General features: G+C 53.3%; 1 protein-coding gene across 1 annotated transcript in view; it reads right to left on the minus strand.

Annotated features, from left to right (window-relative positions):
- The window catches only part of LIMD1 (LIM domain containing 1), a 68,229-nt gene extending 52,656 nt beyond the window's left edge, over window positions 1–15,573 (minus strand). The window contains exon 1 of the mRNA XM_068982956.1: window positions 14,181–15,573. Coding sequence (XP_068839057.1) covers window positions 14,181–15,573 — 1,393 coding nt within the window. The remainder of the gene's footprint in view (window positions 1–14,180) is intronic.
- Between the last annotated feature and the right edge of the window lie 7,445 nt (window positions 15,574–23,018).

Raw genomic sequence — 23,018 nt, forward strand, 5'->3', positions numbered from 1 at the left:
GCAGCTGCTGGAAAAGTTAAACACACTCCTACCATATGATCCAGCATTTCCATCCCTAGATATGTGACCCAGAGAAATGAGCACATATGTTCACAAAACTGATCACAGCAGATGTATTCATCATGGCCCTACACTGAAAGAACCCACAGTTCCTTCAAAGGGAAACACAAAAACATGTATTCACACCACGGGGTATTACTAGGCAGTATAAGAGGGCCGACCACTGACACAGGCAGCCACAGGAAGTAATTTCAGACATCGGCTAGGCGAAGTAAGGCAGACAAAAGAATGCTGCAGCAGACTCTCACTATTCGCGAGGCACTCATGCGCCATGAAGTCACCACAAACACCAAACTGTTCTGCTGTTGTGCAGTCACTAAGTTGTGTCCAACTCTTTGCAACCCCATGGACTGTAGCCCGCCAGGCCCCTCTGTCCATGGGATTTCCCAGGCAAGAATACTTGGGTATTCTTTTTTGGGGGGGTTGCCATGTCCTTCTCCAGGGGATCGTCTCGAGCCAGGGATTGAACTCATATCACCTGCATTGGCAGGTAGATTCTGTGAGCCACTGAGCCACCAGGGAAGCCAAAATTGTGAACAGCAAATCACTGCTCCCAGAGGAAACACAAGGTTAGGTTTTTCCTCTGGGCACAGGAAAGTCAGCGTTCTATTTGGGGCTCATACCCACTACTCTGCTTCAGGACTCCAGAGCTGTACCCGGCCAAGCAAGACAGGAAACCATCCAGAGACGCACACAAGTTCCATGCCGTCCCACCGAAATCCCCTTCTCGGCAAAATGTGGTCACGCTTCAGGTTTGCCCTGGGGTACAGGACCTCTCCAGGCTTACAGACTAGCCCACCCGCCACCAGCCATGTCACCCAAGTCCTTGCTCAATAAGCTCACCCTTCTGCTCAGATCGGTGGTCAGGGTCTGACAGACATCAGCACGGGGTGTCACAGCTCCCACCGGGCACAAGCGACAGGAAAAAACTGTGTCCGCAGCATCTGCTGCATATCAGCCTGCTGGCATCATACCCAAAACACTTCCATTTTTCACTCTGAGGGCATAACACGATAAATCCACTCCATGATTCATTCGTTCAACAAATACTTTACGCGTAACTTCTATAGACCAGGCCCGGGGTTTTGTATTTTGAATCTTGTCACTAAATCGATGTTTGGCTCGATTTCCTCACTGTCCTATTTCTTTTTAAAAAATTATATATTTATTTATTTGGCTGCCCTGAGTCTTGGTTGCAGCACTTGGGAGCTTTCCTTATGGAATGAGGGCTCTGTTGCCCCGAGGCGTGTAGGATCTCAGCTTCCAGACCAGGGGAGACGGGCTCTTAACCACTGGACCAAGTGGGAAGTCCTTTCCTTATTTCTGAAGAGCTGGTTTATCACAGAGCTCCGATTTTGTTTCCCGAAAGAAAGCAGTTCTGAGTTCATGTGCGCAGCTGATGATGACCAAGCACTTTTAGAGGGACAAGGGCATTTCGCCGTCACCTCTGCTGGGACGTGATCTCACGGAGGGACGTGGCGGGTCAACCGGGAGAAGCGCCTGTCATCACCACCCACTGGCCTGCTGCCCGGGGCGCGTCTGTTGTTTATCACACTCTCCCCACTCCGGCTTCTGTGCTCTGTGGCTGGGCTCTCTGCAGGCCAGCGAGGGACCCACTTCCATACGCCCCCCATGTAGTGTCTGGGTCCCGCCTCCAACACACCGTCACCCCTAGAGCCAGGCGTTTCCTCCCAGCCAACAGCCCTGAACCCAAAACCAGCTCTGGAGGCTTGGAGCACAGAAGAGGAATCAGAACTATAAGGAGCCCAGGCCCTCCAGTCCCCGTCAGCCAAGTGGAGCAGGGTGTCCAAGCTGGCACAGAAGGCCCACATCTTGCCGCCAGCATGTTCCACATGACTATAGCTGTCAGCAAACGCGCTGGGGCCCAGCCCTGAAATCCGCCTCTCTCTACATTCACCACCTGACTGCACCAGCAGGAAGCAACGCGAACCAAGGACAGGGAGAGGGGGACAGAACAGGAGATGCTCCGGCAGATGGGAAACCTGACCTCCTCCCCGGGGCCAGCCCTGCCTGTCCTGTGAGCAAACATGGCCATGACTTGGCTCCACTCTGCTGGAAGGAAACCATAAACCTGGCTCACCACGAGGTTCGGCCGAACAGGGAAGCCGCTGTCAGGCTCCCAGGCAGCAAAAGGCCACTCTGCTACTGTCTTCTGAAGCTGAGGTCACTGTCACATGCAGTCAGGCCCAGGGCTGCCGTGATGGGTGCACCCTGGCTCAGGACTGCATTATAAGATGGGGACCCTGTTTACAAGGTCCTGAAAGACCTGAGTCACTAGACCTCCCAGGACCAGCTACAGAACTCACGTCCCCTCCTCGTGAATGACAGCATCGCGGAAGGCTTCCAGAACCTTCTATATGTTACAAAGACATGTGTCGGGGGGAAGGAGTCCTGACTAACTTCCAGTGACCGGGAGTAACCAGACCTCGTTCCCCCGGGACACGCGGAGACGAATCACAGAACAGAACAGATGAGGGGAGAGCTCGGCCAAGTCTAAACTCGTGGCTCTCGAAATGTAAAAATAACCTGGCTCTAAAGTATTCCCTCAGAAACACGCAGGCAGAGAGCCTCTGGCCTTCCAACATGACCCTGAGGTTCTCCGTCCAGCTGGTTTCCCTGGGAGGGGACAGATGAGAAACAAAGCCTGACACAGATCTAAGTATTTGCTGGCAGGCACAACCCTGCAGCTGACACGCCTTGGAAATTTTGGAGGCCTGTTTTCATTTAGGGTACGGTTTCTGTTCACTTTGCCAGATGGACTGAGTGTAGCTTCGTCCGACGTTTGGGTTTAAACATCTAGACACATGGCCTGGGGTTGATACTGACCCTGAGACCAAGACACCCTGGCTGCTGGCACAGCCCCATCCTTGTGCACAACACTTGGGGGTGTCACAGGGCACTACCGATGGCATGGCCCGCTCGCCCTAACACACACTCTTTTGGAAACAGAAGTCCGGGGCCTGACAGGTTACGGGCACTCAAGACTCCTGAGCAGCCCACTTATGTATTAACACCCCTGAGCCTTCATGGTTGCGTCGCCACCCGGCAGGGAGGGACTGATAGGAGCCCCTGGCTCCTGGCCTGAAGACGAACCGGAGGGCACACCTGGCTGCAAGAGGGGGATGCACCCCTCGAGCCACCCCAGGCATCCCGCCGCCGTGGCCTGCCTTCCTCATCACTCCACCTCATCACATCCTCCTCCTCGTGGCCACGATGCCCCCCTGAGGTCCCTCCGTCAGAAAGCCACTGTGCTCCCAGGAGCCGGGGGCCAGTGCAGCATGCAGGTCAGGATCCCAGGCTTAGCAAACCTCCTTAATAGATACCTTGGGCAGGTTAATTCACTTCCGTGTACCTCAGCTTCCCCGTCCATAAAACGAGGATCATAAGATAGGCTTATTGGAAGGATTAAGCACATTAATGCGTGTGAAATGATTAGCGAAGTGCCTGACACAGAGCAACTTGCTCGATAAATTTTAGCAAAACTACCTCAGAGCCACAACCCAGGTAAAAATCCTTTCCTTTTCTCCCTCCACACCCTAAGTGAAGCCCCTCCGTTCCTGCAACAGACATCCACCCAGCCCCCACGAGGGGCCTGAAGGGCCAGGCCCCGAGGCCACTATTCCCGGCCCCGTGCTAAGCCTGAGACCTAGAAACGTTGAGACCCAGACACACAAGAGCCCTTCAAAGTGTCCTGGGATGTGCCAGCAAAAGCAAGTTTACTGAGTCCCGCAGCTAGGCCCCCTGCTGTCACCCACGCTAGGGACCCCAAGTTTAATTAGACTGAGAGGGCCTCCCAGGTGGCTCTGTGGTAAAGAATCCACCTGCCAATGCAGGAGACATGGGTTCGATCCCCGATCCAGGAGGATCCCACATGCCGCGGAGCAACCAAGCCCGTGCACCACAACTTCTGAGCCTCTGCTCTAGAGCCCGGGAGCCTCAACTCCTCAGCCCACTCGCTGCAACAGCTGAAGGCCGTGCGCCCTACAGCTCATGCTCCGTGACAGGAGAAGCCAGAGCCCGTGCTCTGAAACTAGAGAGTGGCCCCCACTGGCTGCAGCTAGAGAGAAGCCTACGCAGCAGGGAAGACCCAGCAGGGACAAAAACAAATGAAATCAGAATTAGACCAGAGCCTCAAGGCTCCCGGCGTGGGTGACCCCTGTAATGCCATTCTCGCCCCATGTGTGGCTGTTTCCTAAAGGACATCTTCAAGTCCTTCCTAAACTCCCTTTCATCAGACACACCCTGCCGAGCAAACTGGCTTCTAGCTCAGTAAACACTTCTACATCTGGTCAAAGGGCCAAGAGCCATGACCCATCCTGCATCACATGAGCTCTGGCCACTACTGGGGATGAGACACTTTCTGCAGAAAATTTGAACACTGATTATTCTAAGGACAGAAGGCAAGTCAGGGATCTGTGGTTCTTGTTTTAGTCGAATGTATTTTCTGGCATGCCTGAAGTAAAAAATGATTACTGCTTACAACAGAAAATACAACTGTAACTAAACAAAACAAGTTGTTTTTTAATTCTGTAGAGGCCTGGAAGGGGGATGAGAGGCTTGGCGGGTCAGCCCTCTGCCTTTCCAGGCTCTTGCCACTGTGGATAACGCTGAGGCCCGGGCCCTTGCTACTTGACCAGCCAAGATCCAGGAATCCAACGGGACCCATGGCTACAGGACTTCGGGTCAGAAAGGGCCCTCAGAGGTGCCCCGGGGCTCAGTACTGGAAGAGCAGGCGGCCCCACGTGACACCTGGGGCGGCTGGTAGCCTGGCACCCAGAACAGCTGGTTGCCTCCTTCCCAGATGCCTGCCTTTCTTCCACAATTCCTCCTCCCAAGGGGGAGCCAAAAATCAAGAGATGTGAAGGAACGTTAGGAAACCTCTGGCAGGAACAGCCACATCGGGCCAATTTGATGTTCTGGGTTATGAATCAAAAGAGCAGGAGAATAAGATGGAAAAAACAAGACATGCTTTCCTGGTCACAAAGGAACAGAGCAGAAACATTTCACGGTGGGAGGACCTCGATGAGGCAGCCGCTGTGGGAAACCGCTGTCAGGACAGACCAGGGCTGCAGCTGCAGAGCCGCTCCCCATGCTTCCGAGAGGGGGTGGCTGGGGGCCGCGCCATGCTGGCCGGGGGCATGGGCTGGGGAACAGCAAGAGCAGAAGTCCTGGGGTGAGAAGGAACGCTGCGAGTTCAGGACCAGCCATGAAGTCAGTGTGACAGGAGCTGGTCATCGTGGTGGGGCTGCAGGGGACACCCTGAGTTTGGACCTGAGGCCGGGGTGACAGAACAGCGGCTGTCACTCCAAGTGCAAGGACTTGAGTCTGACCCTGCAGCGTCCTTCCAAGCCCAGAGCTAAGAGCACGGCGGGGACCGGACATGTCTACCTTGCTGACAAGTGAAGTCAGTGAACAGACGACTCACTCTGAATGAACTCTGGGGGCTGTTCATAATCCCTCCACCCCAAAATCTCAGAAGAGAAATCCTACAGACAGAGACAGGGGTAGAAACAGGGCTAAAGTGTACGATGAACCGTCCATCTGTCTGGACCACAACACAGAGGACCCAAACAGTATCGGAGCCCTGACCGCTGGCCACGAGGGAGCAGCTGCTGTTTCAGAGCGAGCTGGACAGTCCCACTGACAGCACTCACTCCTTGCTGTCTGAGCCTTGGCTGCACCCTGATCAGCCCTGTGCTCTCCTTCCATCCCAAACCTGCCGTGGTAGGTTTTGTAAATCATCTCAGGGTTGTAGGGAGCTTCCTAGGTGACCCTAGTGGTAAAGAACCTGCCTGCCAATGCAGGAGATGAAAGAGACTCGAGTTCGATCCCCGGGTTGGGAAGATCCCCTGGAGGAGGACACAGCAACCCACTCCAGTACTCTTGTCTGGAGAATGTCATGGACAGAGGAGCCTGGTGGGCTACAGTCCATAGGGTTGCAAAGAGTCGGACACGAGTGAAGCGACTTAGCAAGCACGCGCAGGTTTTAGAAGTTACTTTAAACCACACGATTGCTCAGAACCTCATATTTGCAGTCAGAAGCCACAATTATGCGTGGAGAGGTGCTCACTGTGGGGGCCACATGGGCGGGGCTTCTTGGGCGCTGGGCCTGTCTTGTGCTTTGATCTGAGTTCTAGGCGTGTTCACCTCGTGGGCATCTGAAATATGTGTGTTTTGTTCTCGTTGATGCTGTTATTTATTTGCTTAGTCGTGCCGACCTCTTTGCGACCCCATGGATTGAAGCCCGCCAGGCTCCTCTCAGTCCCTGGGATTATTCAGGTGAGGATACTGGAGTGGGTTGCCATGCCCTCCTCCAGGGGATCTTTCTGACCCAGTGACTGAGCCACAACTCCTGCGTCTCCTGCGGTGGCAGGGGATTCTTTACCACTGACCTACCTGGGAAGCCAAAATGTATATATGATACCTCAATTTCTTTTTAAGTGTAAAATACATACACTCCTGGTTTTGAGGGGAAGATTACCTGGCCTACAAAAAAAAAAGATCCATGTATGCTATGCAATTTTTAAACGGCTAGGAGTCCCCACGTCTTAGGGTGTGCACCTGCTGGGCTAGACAGGCAGAATTGGACTCTTGAGTGTCACAAGTTACCAAAGGATCAGAAATTCACTGCCATGGCTACGGAAGCCTGGATCCAGTAGGTCCAAATGAGCATACCATACTTCCTAAAGGAATGTGGGCAGAAGTTCCCACACTTGGACAGGCCCGATGGTTAATGATCTTCTGTCCCCTTCTGCTTCTTCAGCGTTTGGTTTACTGCAATGCCTGATGTCTGGGGGGCGGGGGGTGAGTGGGGCCTCTGGGGTGCACAGAGGCCACTTCCTAAAACCCGGAGGGACATCCCTTCTACAGGAGTGGCCCATGTTGTTTTCTTTTATATGACAGATGCTCTGAAAAATCACTCTCAATTGTTCGTTCAAGGCTGGACTTAAACCCCATATCTCAAGCAACTGTTGCTAATAAAGTCAGATAAATAAGCTCAAGTCGTGTCCGACTCTTTGCGACCCCATGGACTGTAGCCCACCAGACTCCTCTGTCTATGGAATTCTCCAGGCAGGAATACTGGAGTGGGTTGCCATTTCCTTCTCCAGGGGATCTTCCCAACCCAGAGATAGAACCCACGTCTCCTGCATTGGAAGGAAGGTTCTTTACCAGCTGAGCCACCAGGGAAGCCTGGAAGTCAGATGAGACTTAAAAAGGTCATTAAGACAACTTGCAGCTCAATGTTGAAGAGACGGTCAGATGGGAGGGAGCAGGGAGAACATGTGTGGGGTCCTTGTCTGGACTGCTTACTTCACCTCCTGAGCTGCTAGTAAAACAAAATCGGGTGTGACAGGCCCCCAGGCCCCGGCCATCCCCGGGAGGAGTCACACCTCTCCTCAGGCTCCCAGGCCAAGGCAGGTCTGCTGTTAACAGTTTTCCGAGCTCACACACTGCTGCAGGGATGTCCACCCAAGACAGGAAGACTGGAGACGCAGCCAGGTGTGCAGGTGGGCAAGTGTCCATCCGTCCACCTGCTGGGTGACAGACACTCTGGAACCAGCTTCCTCTTGCCCTGCCACCCCGCTCGCTGGCACCTAACAGAGTGTGGCTCTCATGGGTGGCACCAGCAGTGCCCGGTCCCCCACAGCGGCGGGGGGAGACCTGAGGGGGTGGCTGCAGGTCCAGAGTCCTGACCCTGGAAAGGGCGGGGAGCCCACTGAGGCCTCTGCAGCAGCTGAGCGGAGACTGAATCTGGAGGGGCTCGCAGAGAACACCACCTCAGCCCAGGAACGCCGCCCAGTTCTCCATTCGGGGGGTCAGGGCCCCAGCTGGTGCGGTAGCTGGGCCTCCGACCGCAGTGTGGCCCTGAACCCTTCACGGCCTGGGTCCCTCAACTGCAAGCGGAGGAGAACGGAGTCTGGCTGTGAAGGTTAAATACAGGCGCTCAACAGACATCACAAGATTAAAACCACGGCCAAGGTCAGCGAGAGCGGGGTCTTATCTGCCCTGGACAGGGGATGTGGCGGGGTGCCCAGATTGCCCCTCACTGAAGGAGCCTGACGCGGTGGCTGGGGGTGCAGGGGGGCAGCCCTCAGCTGTCAACCCCTTCGGGCATGGCCCCAGCTACACCGAGGGACCTTGCTGGTCATGCCCACCCGGAGAGGTCCAAGGAGGGGGTGTGTGAAGGCCAGGCCGTCTCACCCCAATTCTGGGCAGCTATGAAGGGCTTTTCCAGCCCCAGAGCACCCTGGGGTCGGCCCAGGCTGGTCAGGCCCACAGTGCAGCCAGGGCGTCCCGCTTGCCCACTCCTGCGTCCCCCTACCCTCCACATGGTCCCAGCAGTGTCCCCTAGGCCGCCCCCTGCACACTAGACTCTGCCTTGGAGTCAGCTTCCCCAGTCACCCCACCGGAGACGGGTGCTTCATCTGTGTCCTTTCTCCTTAGAAGGGGAGGAGAGGCCCAGTGTGCGAAGGACAGATGGCCACTGAGGAGGAAAAGGCGAGAGAGAGTAAACAAAAGGCAAGAGGGCCTCTCCACGCGCTCTGCAACGAACCCACTGGCGTGAAAACAACCCACAGCGGCATCTTCCTAGCGCGAGGCCCGGGACCAAGAACCCGACGGTGTCCTCTCAGCAGCATCAGCTCTCCTCGAGGGAGAAACACGCAAAGCGGCCGCAGAGGAACGCAGCGGAAGGACCGGGGGCAGCAATGCCTCCCTGGGACCAAAGTGTCCCAAACCCATGAGACCGGACCATGAAAAGTGCCAGAAGGGTCCTCAGTGATGAGCTGATCAATAACCAGGCACTGAGGTGTCTTCAGACCCAAGGGTCCCCGAAGGTGGTCTTGGGGATTCACAAAGTCTTCCCACAAGGTCATGTCCAGGAAGGGGTCCAGGTAACCAGCCCAAACATCAACTCTGCTTTGCTTCTGGCTGGAATTACATTGACTCTAACAGGGACCATTGCATTTCCCTGAATCTCTCTGGCAAGAGCCCTGTATCAATAGACAATCTTTCTGTTGTTCAGTCGCTAAGTTATGTCTGACTCCTTGCGACCCCACGGACTGCAGCACACCAGGCGCCCTGTCCTTCACTCTCTCCCAGAGTTGGCTATAACTCATGTTATTTAGAAGTGAAATTTCACCTTTATCTAGTGTTGGACAGACAGAAATCTTTCAGATAACACCAGATTTAGAGACAGGAAGGGCATCTGCTGACGTGAGCCCCTCAACAGGCCAAGCTCCTCGTGCTATGAAGGGGAGAGGCCTGGAAGGGACTAGGGCATGATCAAGGTCCCACAGCAGGGCTGGGCCACGCCCCTACGGCCAGGTGCTGGCAGGAGGCATGTCCTCCTCGGCCACGTGGCCGGTTCCATTAGAGCAGCTGGAAGCTCAGCTTCCAAAGCTCTCCTATATGATGGGCCCTGGGGTCCCCGCACGAGCTCAGCGGAGGGCGACTAGACAACACTTAGAGGGCACAAATATAGTCCAGCCCCCCCGGAGTTTGTCCCAGGCTAGGCTTGAAACTTGCAGCTGGCCTGAAGTCCACATGAGGCTGCTTACGTGACCAGAGCACACGCAGAGAGGGTGACACAGAGTCAGCGCAACACGTGCTGATGTGGAACAGCTGCCAAGACGTGCTGTTTGGAGGGAAAGGCAGAGAGCAGGTGGACAGCAGGCCTGGCTGCGACCCACACGCACGTACTCACACACCAGGATGCTCGGCTACAAACAGGTGGGCAGGAGACTAGCACTTCACTCCATCTGTTTTTCTGTCTTTGGAGTCTTCTACGTGTGACTGTAATGCTTAGTGAAAAAATAAATTAGATATGATTCCCTCCATATTTCATATAGCGGTAGAGCAGGTAAGATCAGAGGGCTAGAACCCAGATTGGTCACTGCCAGGAGCTGGGAGAGATGAGGGATTGAGAAGCAACTGAGTTATGGGTGTGGGTTTCCTCTGAGGGTGATGAACAAACGCTTTGGAACTAGACAAGGGTGGTGTTTGCGTTAAATGCCACTGCCTGCTTTTTAAATTAATTAAAGAGATCGATTTCATATTATAGGAAGTTCTTCTTGATTAAAGGAAAAAAAACATAAAAGTAAATAAATATAGCAGGCTTTCACGTCTGTGCTTGGGAGGCAGCTGGGCAACGCTGGTTAGAAGAGTGGGAATCGAGGCTTCTCTGGTGGTCCAGTGGTTAAGAATTCGGCTTGCAACGCAGGGCACGCAGGTTCGATCCCTGGGGGGAACTAAGATCCCACGTGCCACAGAACAGCTAAGCCCTTGCGCTGCAACTGCTGAAGCCTGTGCACTCCGTGGCCCGCGAGCCACAACTAGAGAGTCCACGTGTGGAATGGAAGACCCCCCCCCCCCCGCAACGACGCAACAAAGATTCCTGGTGCTGTAACTGAGGCCTGATGCAGCCAAATAAATAAATATATTTAAAAGAAGAAAGAAAACAAATTTCTTTTTAAAAAAGTATGTGAAAATAAATAAATAAATAAATAATAATAAAGAGGAATGGGCAGGGAGGCCCAACTGTGGGGCTCAGACCTCACCTGTACCCAGTAGGCCCTGTGAGACGTGGGATCGGTCATCTAACCTCTCTGAGCCTCAGTTTCCAGGCTGGTGAAATGGGCTTCCTTCCTAAGCTCACATGAATAAAGTAAATAGGCCCCAAGGGCCTCTGCTCCTGCTGTCTGCCCTGCTGAGCATGCCCTTTCCCAGAGCAGACTCGAGGGTCACCCCCTTGCCTCCTTCAAGCCTAGCTCCAAAGCCACCTTCTTGTTGGGATTTCCCCTGATCACTGGCTTGAAAACCAGATACCTCCCTGGTTCGACTCCCTGCCCTGAGGCTCCATCCTCTCCACTTCCTGTTTCTCTCCCTCGAACTTATTTATTTTGTTCATCTCCTGCCTCCCTCTCCTGCACCACCTGCTCTGGAGAAGTAGGGGTTTCAGTCTGCCCCGTTCATTACGTACCTCAAGGCAGGTGCTCAATAAATACGGGATGGATGAATGGATAGCGTTAGCTAATAGTTCTGCTATGATCTGGTGTGTAAACTTGCCTCCCTCACAAAATAAAACTGTTGTTTGTTGTTTAATGATCTTGAAATTAAAAATTCAAGACAAATACTATATTTCACATATATGTGTAATCTAAAAAAAAAAAACCAGCACACACAAACAGACACAAAAAACATAAACAGAGGTATACCTACAGAGAACAAACAGGTGGTTGCCTGAGGGGCGGGAGGGTGGGGAGGAAAGAAATAGCTGAAGGAGGGTATCGGGTACAAAGCTTCAGTTGCAAAATAAGCCAGTCATGGATATGCAATGTACAGTGTGGGGAATATAGTCGATAACAATGTAATATCTTCATATAGTGACATATTGTAACTAGACTGACTTGTGATGGTCAGAAATGTACAGAAATACTTAATCATTACATTGCATAATAGGAATTAACAGTGATGTAGGTCAGTTACACTTCAAACTCATAGAAGAAGGGATCGGATTTGTGGCTACCGTCAGGGAAGGTGTGTGCTCCTTTGGGCTTCCCTGGTGGTTTAGATGGTGAATGAATGAATGAAGGCATTGAGTCCACCTGCAATGGATTTGATCCGTGGGTTCGATCCCTGGGTTGGGAAGATCCCCTGGACAAGGGAATACCTACCCACTCCAGTATTCTAGCCTGGAGGATTCCACGGTCAGAGAAGCCTGGCAGGCTACAGTCCATGGGATTGCAAAGAGTCGGACACGACTGAGCGACTTTCACTTCACTTCAGTGGAAGGTGGAAGAGGAGAGGGGGAATGGGACAAGAAAGCAGTCAAAGGCATAAACTTCCTAAGGATATAATGTACAACACGATAAATTTAACCAACATTGCTATATGTTGCATATGAAAGGTAACAGAGGAAATCCGGAGTTCTCATCACACCGAAAAAGTGATTTTTTGAGAAGCGATGAGATGTTGGATGTTCACTAACCTTATTGTTATCACCACTTTATGATGCATGTAAATCAAATCACTACATAAATCAAGTCATTATGCTGAGGCTCTCCTGCTGGCTCAGTGGTAAAGAATCCTCCTTCCAACGCAGGGAAGAAGGGTTCGATCCCTGGTCAGGAAAGACCCCGCATGCCACGGGGGGCGGACAACTGAGCCCGTGCGTCACAACTGCTGAGCCCACGCTCTCGAGCCTGTGCTCCTCAACAAGAGTTGCCCCAGCTCACCACACCTAGACAGAACGCCCAAAAGCAGCAGTGAAGACCCAGCGCTGCTAAAAATAAATTTGCTTTAAAATTAAAAACCTTTTAAAAAGCAAAAACTTAGAAATCTTTTAAAAAACTACTACGCTGTGCATCTTATACAATACTGTGTGTCAATTACATCTCAATAAAACTGGAAAAAAAAATAACAGTTTAAACTAAAAAAAAAGAAAAAAAAAAGCCCACAGTATTTCCAGAGAAAAGTTTTATCCCCAAGGAGGGGGATTTGCAAAGGAAGAGATGGTTCACAGTGAGAGGGTGTTCACAGTGAGAGGCCGCTGCACACTCTAAACCATAAACGGCGAGTAAACAGCCACCCTGACCTCTGACTGCCCAGGGTGGTGTGAGCGCTGCTCCTGCGAGGCTCTCATGAGAAGCAAGAACACAGTGCCCGTTCCTCAGACACGTCCCTCCAAGCACCTCGGGACAGAATCATTCATTCATGCAGGATGGGGCAGACAGACAGCAGCAAGCCAGTCACCCTCCCTATGCAGGGCCTTCCCTGCCCCCCCGCCAAAAGCCTTCATACGGGGAAACAGCGACTTCAACTACGCACAGTTCAAAAATGAAAAACTAAAACAAAATATTGATACTATGCATAAAATAAAATGAGAAACTACTGTACTGTACACCTCAGAGAACTCGACTCCATGCTGTGTGGCGATCTAAATGGGAAGGCGATCCAAGCAAGAGGCGCATATGCAGCTGATTCTCTCTGCGGAACAGTGGACACTAACACAACATCGTAAAGCAACGATACTCCAATCACAAGTAATTTAAAAAAATAAATAAAACTCAGGCTCCCTAACAATAGGCTGTCTTTCTGTGAGATGGCTACATCGTTACTCAACAGGATGCTATCTCTGCTTTTCTGCTGCCTCCAAACTCTGCGGGGAGGCAAAAATAAAAGCTGAAGCCAGCAGTCTCCAAGAGTTTGTGGCTTTAAAAAGAGAATAAAACAAAACCTGCAAGAGGGAGTAAAACCAACAAGGGGCATCTTCCATTCTCGTAGGAGCCACGACTGTGGGTATAACCTGGCTGCTGGCTAGTAGTCAGGGTCGGGGTGCTGAGTTGGAAGGTGCCTAATGCACGGGTCTTCAATTTCCCAGAACGTCAGGACCGGAGCTGGCTTGTGAAAACTGCCAATTGCTGGGCCCCACGCCAGAGTTTCTGATGCAGTAGGTTTGGGGTGGGGCCCGAGAATTTGCATTTTTAATAGTTCCCAGGCAAAAGGACGCTGCAGGTTCAGACTACACTTTTGAGAACGACTGCTCTAGAACAAAGCCTTCCAGGTCAGAGTTTCATCTCCCTCCACTGAACACAGAACGTGCAGGCAGACACACGTGTAGACAGGGAGCTGCAGAGAGCCCACACCCAACCACTGGTCCTCTAATAGCCAGGCTCCCCTGGCCCAGCCAACAACTGAAGGAACGAACCCTCAGGGGTCCATAGGCCTCCTAAGAAGCCCATTCAGGTCCCGCCTGAGCCAGTCACTGCAACAGGTTCTAAGTCACTCCCGAAACCCTTGAAATCCAAAGTCACAGATTTCCCTTTTTGCAGGGAGCAGTCACGAGCAATCCCGCCCTTCGCATATGAGTAACCACCAGTAGCAAGATCCGCTTTCTGCCTAGTGATGATCTCAAGCCTCTTTTCAAGTTTCAGAAGAAGCAGCTGAAAGAGGAAATTTAAAAAAAAAAAAAAAAAGGCCCACTCAAGGAGAGCGACAGCACCCCTGGCGGGGGAAGGGGGGGCGCTTCCCCTTTAACGCCCAAATGCAGGGACCCTGTCACCCGCTGTGGGCAACCACGCCAGGCTCTCACTACTCACCAAAGTAATCGGCCTTCGGGTGAGCATCCATCTCCCGCTCCAGACGCTGGGTGAGGGCTTCTAACTTCAATTCGGCGGCCGTGGGTCCAAGCTCAGGGCCCGGGATGAGCGTCTGGCAGGGTAGCCTCACTCTGGGGGAACTCGGCGTCTCTGGGAGCACAGGCCCCAGGCTGCCATCAGAGGCCCAGCCAGAGGCACCTTCTTTACAAGGTAACTCAGGCAGCGTGGACATCACTGGATGGACAAGGCTGTTGGGGCTGAGCTTGGGAATAACACCAGGATCTGTACAGCCAGGCTTGGGACCCAGCCCAGGGACGGCACCCGCCTGCATATGGTCCATGCTGGCTGGAGAGGATGAAGGGGCAGGGCTAGAAAGGTAAGATTTGGGCCCATCTTGGAACCAGGGTTGAGGGTCCACAGTGGGTTTGGGCATCGTGCCTGAAACCTCACTCCCTACAACCGAGTTTGTTCTGGGAAGAGACTCTTGACTGGGCCGGTTCAGGGCCAGAGGCGCTGAGAAAGAAGGGGTCCTGGGCTGAGCAGACCTCGGGAGGGCGCCATTCTCTGGGCCAGGGGAAGGGAGGCCAGGGCTCACTCGCTGGGAGGAGGCGGTGGTCCAGACCCCCACTGGCTTCTCGCTGTTGCCTCCTCCAAGCCCACCATCCAGGCCACTCTGCAAAGACCTGCCGGAGCCTGCGGAGAGCTGCTGGTGGTACAGGTGAGGATCCCTGGAGGGCTTAGACAGCAGAGGGTCGCTCCCTGGGGTCCCAGACCACCCACTTGCTACTCCCAGCCTGATGCCAGGGGACACGCCCGGGTCGTCGGCCCACTTGGGGCCTGCCAAGGACAGGTTGTCATAATAGTCTCCGTGGGTGAGGCAGGAGGGATCCTCACAAGGGCCCGGCCGATGGAAAACAGACATCTCAGAATTCACCATGCTCTCCTTGGACCCACAGTCTTGGCTGACTTGTCTCGAACCCCGGACGTACAGCTTGGCCCTCTGCTCCTGGGGTGGGTACGAGGGCTGCCCAGGCGCCACGGTGGTGGTCGTCCCAGGGGCCACGGTTGAGGCAGCGAGAGGGGGCTTGGCAGCACCGTCCGCGGCCAGCTTGCTGCCCCCACCAGCTTCCCGGTGGGCCAGTGGGCCCAGGCGTCCCCCACCGTTAACGGGACCCCGGCTCGCCCTGGGCAGGGTCTCCTCCTGTAGAAGCTGCTGCTGCTGCAGGTGGATTTTGGCCATCTTGGTAGCAAACACCCTGCGTGTTTCCTCAAACTCTGGGTTGTTGCCTGCACCCTTGTCCACTCGAAAGAGTCCATCTTTGGAGGCCTCGTACATGTTCAGGTCCTCAATGAACTTACTGGCCTCCAGGCCCAAGTCATCGTACTTATCCATGTTGCTGACCCAGCCTAGCCTAGTTGAGTGCGTGGAGGTGGGGCAGTGGGGGTCCTGGCAGAGGGCGGACACTCAAGTCCAGCCCAGGACAGGTACAGCCTTCCACCTGCCCACCATGGGCGTCATGACCCAGGGCCTTAGAGTCCAGCGGATGCTGAGGCCTCAGAGTCACTTGGGCCAAATTTGCTTCCAATTCCCCTTCCCCTCGGAGGTGTCCGCGTGGGGGCCGCTGGCGGCGCTTGGCTGTCCGAGCTGGCTGTGAGTTCTTTTCTCCGTTTCAAATCATAAAACGTAAAAGAAATACGGAAGAAAAAAAAAAATCACATCCTCCTTAAGCAGCCAAACTCAAGACACCCACAAGAAGGCAGCAGCCGCTGGACAGGAGGGAAAGTTGCTCAGAGCAGAGAGCAGAGGGCCCAGGACCGGCCGGGCCGGAGCGAAGGCGCGGCGGCGGGAGGCGCGAGCACGTACCGGGCGCTCGGTCCTCCGCGGCTTCCCCTGGTGGCGCGGAGCTGCGATCGTGGCCGGCGCGGGGACGGATCGGGGATCGGGATCCGGGGCACACGGGCCAGCCGGGCCCCGGCGGGAAGTTCACGGCAGCCGGGCGGTTGGTCTATTGTCCGATGGCGGCGGTGGCTGGGCGCGCGCGAGCCGGAGGGCGGCGGGACGCGGAAGTGAGTGCGCCGGACGCCGTCCCCGCCGCTCGGTCGCCGGCCGGGCACGTCGCGGGCCTGCGAGGAGGCGGAGGCGGAGGCGGCGGCCGAGGGGCGGAGGCGCGGGAGAGGGGCGGGGTCGGCGCGCGCGGCGGCGGGCGCCCCGGGGCAGGCCGGAGCCCGACCGGGCTAGGGAACCTGGAGGTGTGGCCCGCGCGCCTCTTCCAGATCTTGAGTGTGGGGCCGCCCCCGAAGTCCGGCCCGGCTCCGGTCCCTGGGCAGAGCGGGGCGGAGGCCACTCCACGGGGATCGCTGGCAGGCGACCTGGACGGCTTGCGTGGACCGGAGACGTGCCGCTTGAACTTTGCGGGAGTCCCGAGGTCGCGCGCTCCTCGTCCCACTGTGCCTCAGTTTCCCGAGTGGAAAGTGAACCCCTTGTGCCGGCTTGGCCCCGGCAGTGCCCTCGCCCCTACACAAGGTGCAGGATTGGCGACCCACGGAGTCACCTGAGGTCAGGCTCAAGTCCTCTTGGACAGGTAGGGAGACTGAGGCATAGAGGGAAAAGGGTCCAAGATGCCATCATGACTAGCGAAGCGTGCATGGGTGCCCAGGTCCTCTGAAAGGGGGTTAAAAGGCACGTTGTTGCCCGGAGCGAGCGTCCTAAGTCCCTCTGTTCGGCCATAAAATCACGTGCCCTGCTGGCTCATTATTCACGGGAGGCTTTCTGATCCCCCAAGTAGATCTGCACAACGCTGGGGGTGCCAGGCCTGCTTCCTGGGGACCCTAGCAAGGCCCACCACTCCCTGCATTACCTCCTAGGTGACCCTGGAGAGGTTTCATTTCCCAGAGAGCAGACATCGTGATCCTAAGGCTGATACCAGACAGGTCAGTTCCCTGGTTAAACCCTCCGTGCTTACCAAGGACTTGGATTGAACCGACCCCACAACGGCCTTCCTGCCCTGGCAGGGTCTGCCTGCCCGCGGCAGGTCTGACAGGGGAGTCTTCCCTGCCACTAGTTGCAGAAGCTTCTTGGTGTCTGCCCAGAGCTGGCCCTTGAACTTCTCCATAGCTCATCTTACCATCTCTGCCAAAATAACAATCTCTAGAAGCCTTCTTTTTCGGCATCCTCTTTATTTCCTCATCGTTCTGATCACTATTTATATTTATCTGTTTACATGTGGTTTTTTGGTGGTTGGTTGGTTTTCCACCCCATTAGACCATATCTGTATGCCCAATATCTATATGTCACAGTACCTAATGGTTGAATAAGTGAATGAGTGAATCTTTTTGCCAGCGTTGTGACAAGGAACAAATAGTGCAATACACATGACTGTGCTTTGTACTCTATAAATCCAAAATGTGGTTCAGGAGCAGGTAGACAACCTCAGACATGCAGATGACATCATGCTAAGGGCAGAGAGCGAAGAGGAACTAAAGAGCCTCTTGATGAAAGTGAAAGAGGAGAGTGAAAAGGCTAGCTTAAAATACAGCATTCAAAAAATGAAGATCATGGCATCTGGTCCCATTACTTCATGGCAAATAGATGGAAAAACAATGGAAACAGTGGGAGATTTTATTTTCTTGGGCTCCAAAATCACTGCAGATGGTGACTGCAGCCATGAGATTAAAAGATGCCTACTCCTTGGAAGAAAAGCTATGACAAACCTAGACAGTGTATTACAAAGCAGAGACATCACTTTGATGCCAAAGTTCATATAGTCGAAGGTATGGTTTTTCCAGTAGTCATGGACAGGTGTGAGAGCTAGACCACAAAGAAGGCTAAGCGCCAAAGAATTGATGCCTTCGAATTGTGATCTTGGAGAAGACTCTTGAGAGTCCCTTGGACAGCAAGATCAAACCAGTCAAACCTGAAGGAAATCATTCCTGAATATTCATTGGAAGGACTGATGCTGAAGCTGAAGCTCTAATATTTTGGCCACTTGATGCGAAGCGCCAACTCGTTGGAAAAGACGCTGGGAAAGATTGTGGACAGGAGAAGGGGGCGACAGAGGATGAGATGGTTGGATGGCATCATTGACTCAATGGACATGAATTTGAGCAGACTCTGGGAGATGGTGGCAGAGAGAGAAGCCTGGTGTGCTGCATTCCATGGGTTTGCAAAGAGTTGAACACGACTGAGCGACTGAACTGAACTGGTAGGAGGTACAGAGTTAGCTGAGAGTGACCCGGGGATGCGGCTGCAGGGAACTGGCTGTTTAGGGCAGTGAAAGCGTGAATGGGCTGAAGAAGAATTCATGATGGAAGCATGAAGCCTCCCCCTGTTCTCCCCACGCCCACCTCCACTCCCACCCGAGATCCTGGCCCTGAACTGCAAGGAGGCCAGCCAGCCCAGGGCACGTGTCTCTCCAGCCGAGGTTCCGTTGCACAGATGTGGGTGTGGAGTTGGGTCTAACCAGGGCTGCCTTTTGCCAAGTGAGCGCAATGTAACTAGAGGGACAAGAGAGTCACTGTCTCTTCTGCCTAGAACTGCTCCACAGATATGCCTCTGACTCCCTCCTTTACAGCCCTGAGGTCTCCACTCAACGGTCACTTCCCTGGGAAGTCTGCCTGCCCCGTCTCCATCCCCAACCCCACCTGCCCCCACAGTGACCAGCTGTCTCCTCACCAGAATGCAAACATCACGAGGCCCCAGATCTCTGCCCATTTTGTTCATCACAGTAGCCCAGGAAACCAAACCACTGCCTGGTGTAGGGTAGGGCCCCCAAATGCTTGATAAATGAATGCATGAGTCACATCAGAAGAGGAAGTACAGGTGTTACCATCCACAGAGAGAAAGAATTACTTGGACTTCGGAATTCCCTGGTGGTCCAGTGGTTAAGAATCCGCCTGCCAAGGCAGGGGATGCGGGTTTGATCCCTGGTCTAGGAAACCCCACATGCCACAGGGCAGCTAAGCCTGTGCTTCACAATAAGGGAGGCCCCCGCAGTGAGAAGCTCATGCCCCGCAAGTAGAGAAAAGCCCGCATGCAGCAACGGAGATCCAGCACAGCCAAAAATAAATCAGTAAAACCATTAAAATAAATGAATAAATAAGCTATAAAGACATGTCCATAGTAATTAAATTAACAACATGGAAATAATCCATTGGACTTAACAATGACCCAGATTCAGAGAAGCAGTTCAGAGAAGAATACAGAGGAGACCGTACACTTCCTCTTGTAACTCTGTGTGTCACTACAAACCTTCTGCAGATCTTGTTTGATCACCTTGTACCAGATATTTGATCTGCCTCGGAGACCATATATCTTGCCAGGCAAGAGTATGACTACATAGAATTGTACGTGTGTGTGTCTGAACATATACAGGAATGTATTGGACTGAGAATATCTGTTTGCATGCCTACATATATGTTTTTATATAAGCGTGTATAAAGAATCATTGACCAAGCGGCATTTGAAAAACCCTCGTCCAACAGACTAGAGGCAGTAAACGGTGCTCAGCCAGCCAATGAATTACCGGGGGGCCCAGGAGGCAAAGGGCCCCGTCCTTGGACGGAGCCCTGCTTATTTTGCAGTTAACTGAAAGGGCCTTTCTGTCCCTTTTGCTGGGCTACAGGGAATGTCCCAGCACACAATGCGGTGAGTGTCCTAAAGCTGGAGGGCTACTTCAGGGAGAGCTCTGAAAAGAATCTTTGTATTTCAGCCAGGCGGATGGATGAAGAACTAAGAACCCAGGTTCCTCTGGGCTCTTTGCATCCCACGGATGCCTCAAGCAGGCCAGGAAACCCTGGCCCTTCCAAAGCTGTTTCCTGAACCTTAGCCTTTGTCTCTGGTCCCAAGTTTCTCTGCAGAACTGTCCCATGAATGGAGAGAAGCAGCTTCGATGAAGGCCCTTTCCTGGCACTCCTAACAGGCCTGTGTCTCATGACTGTCTGCCCTGGAAAGCTGCCCAGGCCAGCCCCGATATGAGGACCGTGATCTTGCCCTGCGTGTGCTACCGACGCCCGCTCTTGACCAGCCTCAGCCCCACACCGCAGCCTGCCGCTGCACAGGAAGGCCCAGCTGCAGGCATGTGCCTGGCCACAGGGCCCCACCTGGCTCCCCACAAGGCTCCCCACACACGAGGGAGGGAGGCTGCCCCCTGGCCCGGGCCCAACCCCTCCCGGGCCATCTGCTCAGAGTGCAGTGAAATATGTTTAGCAGAACACAGTGAACTGGAGTGCTGATTTTTGAATCAGCACCAGTTTTCTGCTTACTCCTTTTTTGTGTGTGGTTGTTAAATAAGTAACACAAGGATACAGCTTCAAGTTCAAAAGGTGCAAAAGAGCACACGTGGTGAAAGGAGTCTCTGGTGCCCCTGCAGACACACCCTATGACCAAAGTACGCAGGCATGTACATTTCTTTCTTTTTTAAAACACAGAAAGTAAAAGTGCACTGCCCTTTGCTTTTTGCATTTGACAGTACTCTTGGAAACCTTTTCACATCATTTCACATGCAGCTGGCTCGTTCTCTTAGAGGGCTAACATTTCTTTCTTTGGGTGAGTCATGGGTTTCTGAACCAGTCTCCTGTTCACAGACATTTAGGCCGCTTCCAGGTTTTAGCTCTTACATATTCTGTGGCTATGGCTGACTTATAAACCGTATCACACCTGTGCAAGCAGGGCCCTGGGATAAACACCCACGAGGCAGGCGTACTCTTGAGAACTCCACCATACTGCCTGGATTTCTTCATCGTCACCAAGGAGCTCCACCTTGTTCTCTGCTGTTTACTGTCTCAATGGAGTCAGAGTTAGAACCGTTGATGAGTCATAACAGAACAACAATTATGAAAAGCATCATAGCACCTACGCTTTGCCCAGCACCATTCTCTACACAGTATATGTTACAGTGTTGATTCCTCAAAACAGCTCATGAGATAGGTTCTATTCCTGCCCTCCTTTTAAAAAAAAAACAAACAACAAACCTATTTTATATTGGAGTATCACTGATTAAAGATAGAAGGCAAAAAGAGGCAGCAGAGGATGAGATGCTTGGATGGCACTGTCAACTCAATGGACATGAGTTTGAGCAATCTCCAAGAGACAGTGAAGGACAGGGAAGGTTGGCGTGCTGCAGTCCATGGGATCACAAAGAGCTGGACACACAACTGAGCAACTGAACAACCACAAGGCCTGGTTAACAATGTTGTGATACTTTCAGGTGGACAGCAAAGCAACTCAGCCATACATATACATGTATCCATTCTCCTCCAAACGCCCCTCCTGTCCAGGCTGCCACAGAACGTTGATATTATGCCCTCCTCTATAAAAGCAAGGAAACTGAGGCACAGAGGAAGGAAGGAACTTGCTTGAAATTCCACAGCTAGGAGGCATCTGGGATTGGAACACAGGCAGCCCAGCTTGGCTACTAAAGCTGCTTCCAGGGTGTGTGTATCAGTGGGTGCTTGCCTGCAAAGCCCAGATGGGAGCTGTATCTTCTATTTTCAACATCACCCGGTACCCAGAAGGAGGCTGGACCAGCTTGTGCACTCTGTGAGGGCAGGGACCAGCTCTGCCTTGTTCACCCTGGTATCTTACATGCCGCTCAACTAGTTACTGTTGAATAACTGAATGAATATTATCCTGGATAATAACACTGCTAGGGGACTTCCCTGGGCTCCCCAGGTGGCCCAATAGTAAGAAATCCTCCTGCCAAGGCAGAAGACTCAGGAGCCGCAGATTCGATCCCTGGGTGGGAGAGAAGCACTGGAGAAGGGCATGGCAACCCACTCTAGTATTCTTGCTGGAAAATCCCATGGACAGAGGAGCCTGGCGGGCCACAGTCCATAAGGTCGCAGAGAGTGAGGTTGTTGTTGAGTTGTGTCTGACTCTTTGTGACCCCGTGGACTGCAGCACGCCAGGCTTCCTGTTCCTCACCATCTCCCAGAGTTTGCCCAAGTTCACGTTCATGCCATCCAGCCATCGCATCCTCTGACACCTTCTTCTCCTTCTCCCCTCAATCTTCCCCAGGGCCAGGGACTTTTCCAATGAGTTGTCTGTCTGCATCAGATGACCAAAATACTGGAGCTTCAGCTTCAGCATCAGCAAGAGTCAGATACAAGTGAGCAACTGAGCACACACACACACAAAGGGGACTTCCCTGGTAGCCCAGTGCTTAAGATTCCATGCTCCCAGCTGCAGGGGGTGTGGGCTTGATCCCTGATTGGGAAACTAAGATCCCGCCTGCTGCATGGTGTGCCCCGCCCCCCAGTTTTTTTTGAATGCTAGTAATAGCTGATATTCGGAGAAGGCGATGGCACCCCACTCCAGTACTGTTGCCTGGAAAGTCCCATGGACAGAGGAGCTCGGTGGGCTCCAGTTCATGGGGTCGCGAAGAGGCAGACACGACTGAGCGACTTCACTTTCACTTTTCACTTTCATGCATTGGAGAAGGAAATGGCAACCCACTCCAGTGCTCCTGCCTGGAGAATCCCAGGGACGGGGGAGCCTGGTGGGCTGCCGTCTATGGGGTCGCGCAGAGTCGGACACGACTGAAGCGACGCAGCAGCAGCAGCAGCAGCAGCAGCAATAGCTGATATTTACGGAGCACCAGCTAAGAGTTTGCCATAAATTATCTCATTTAGTCCTCACAATGGCTCTCTGAGATAAAGTCCATCTTTACTTCCATTTTACAGATGGAAAAACAGGCGCACAGAGGTTGAGTAAGTTGCCCAAGGACACACAGCTGGTATTAACGGATGAGTTGGGATTTGATCCCTGGATGTCTGCTGCCTACCTCGAGTGATTTCTGAGCGACGTCTGAGGTTCTGTCTGCACCTAAATTTGTGAATCCA

The sequence above is a fragment of the Capricornis sumatraensis genome, chromosome 10 (genome assembly GCF_032405125.1).
Source record: "Capricornis sumatraensis isolate serow.1 chromosome 10, serow.2, whole genome shotgun sequence".
Lineage (NCBI taxonomy): Eukaryota > Metazoa > Chordata > Mammalia > Artiodactyla > Bovidae > Capricornis > Capricornis sumatraensis.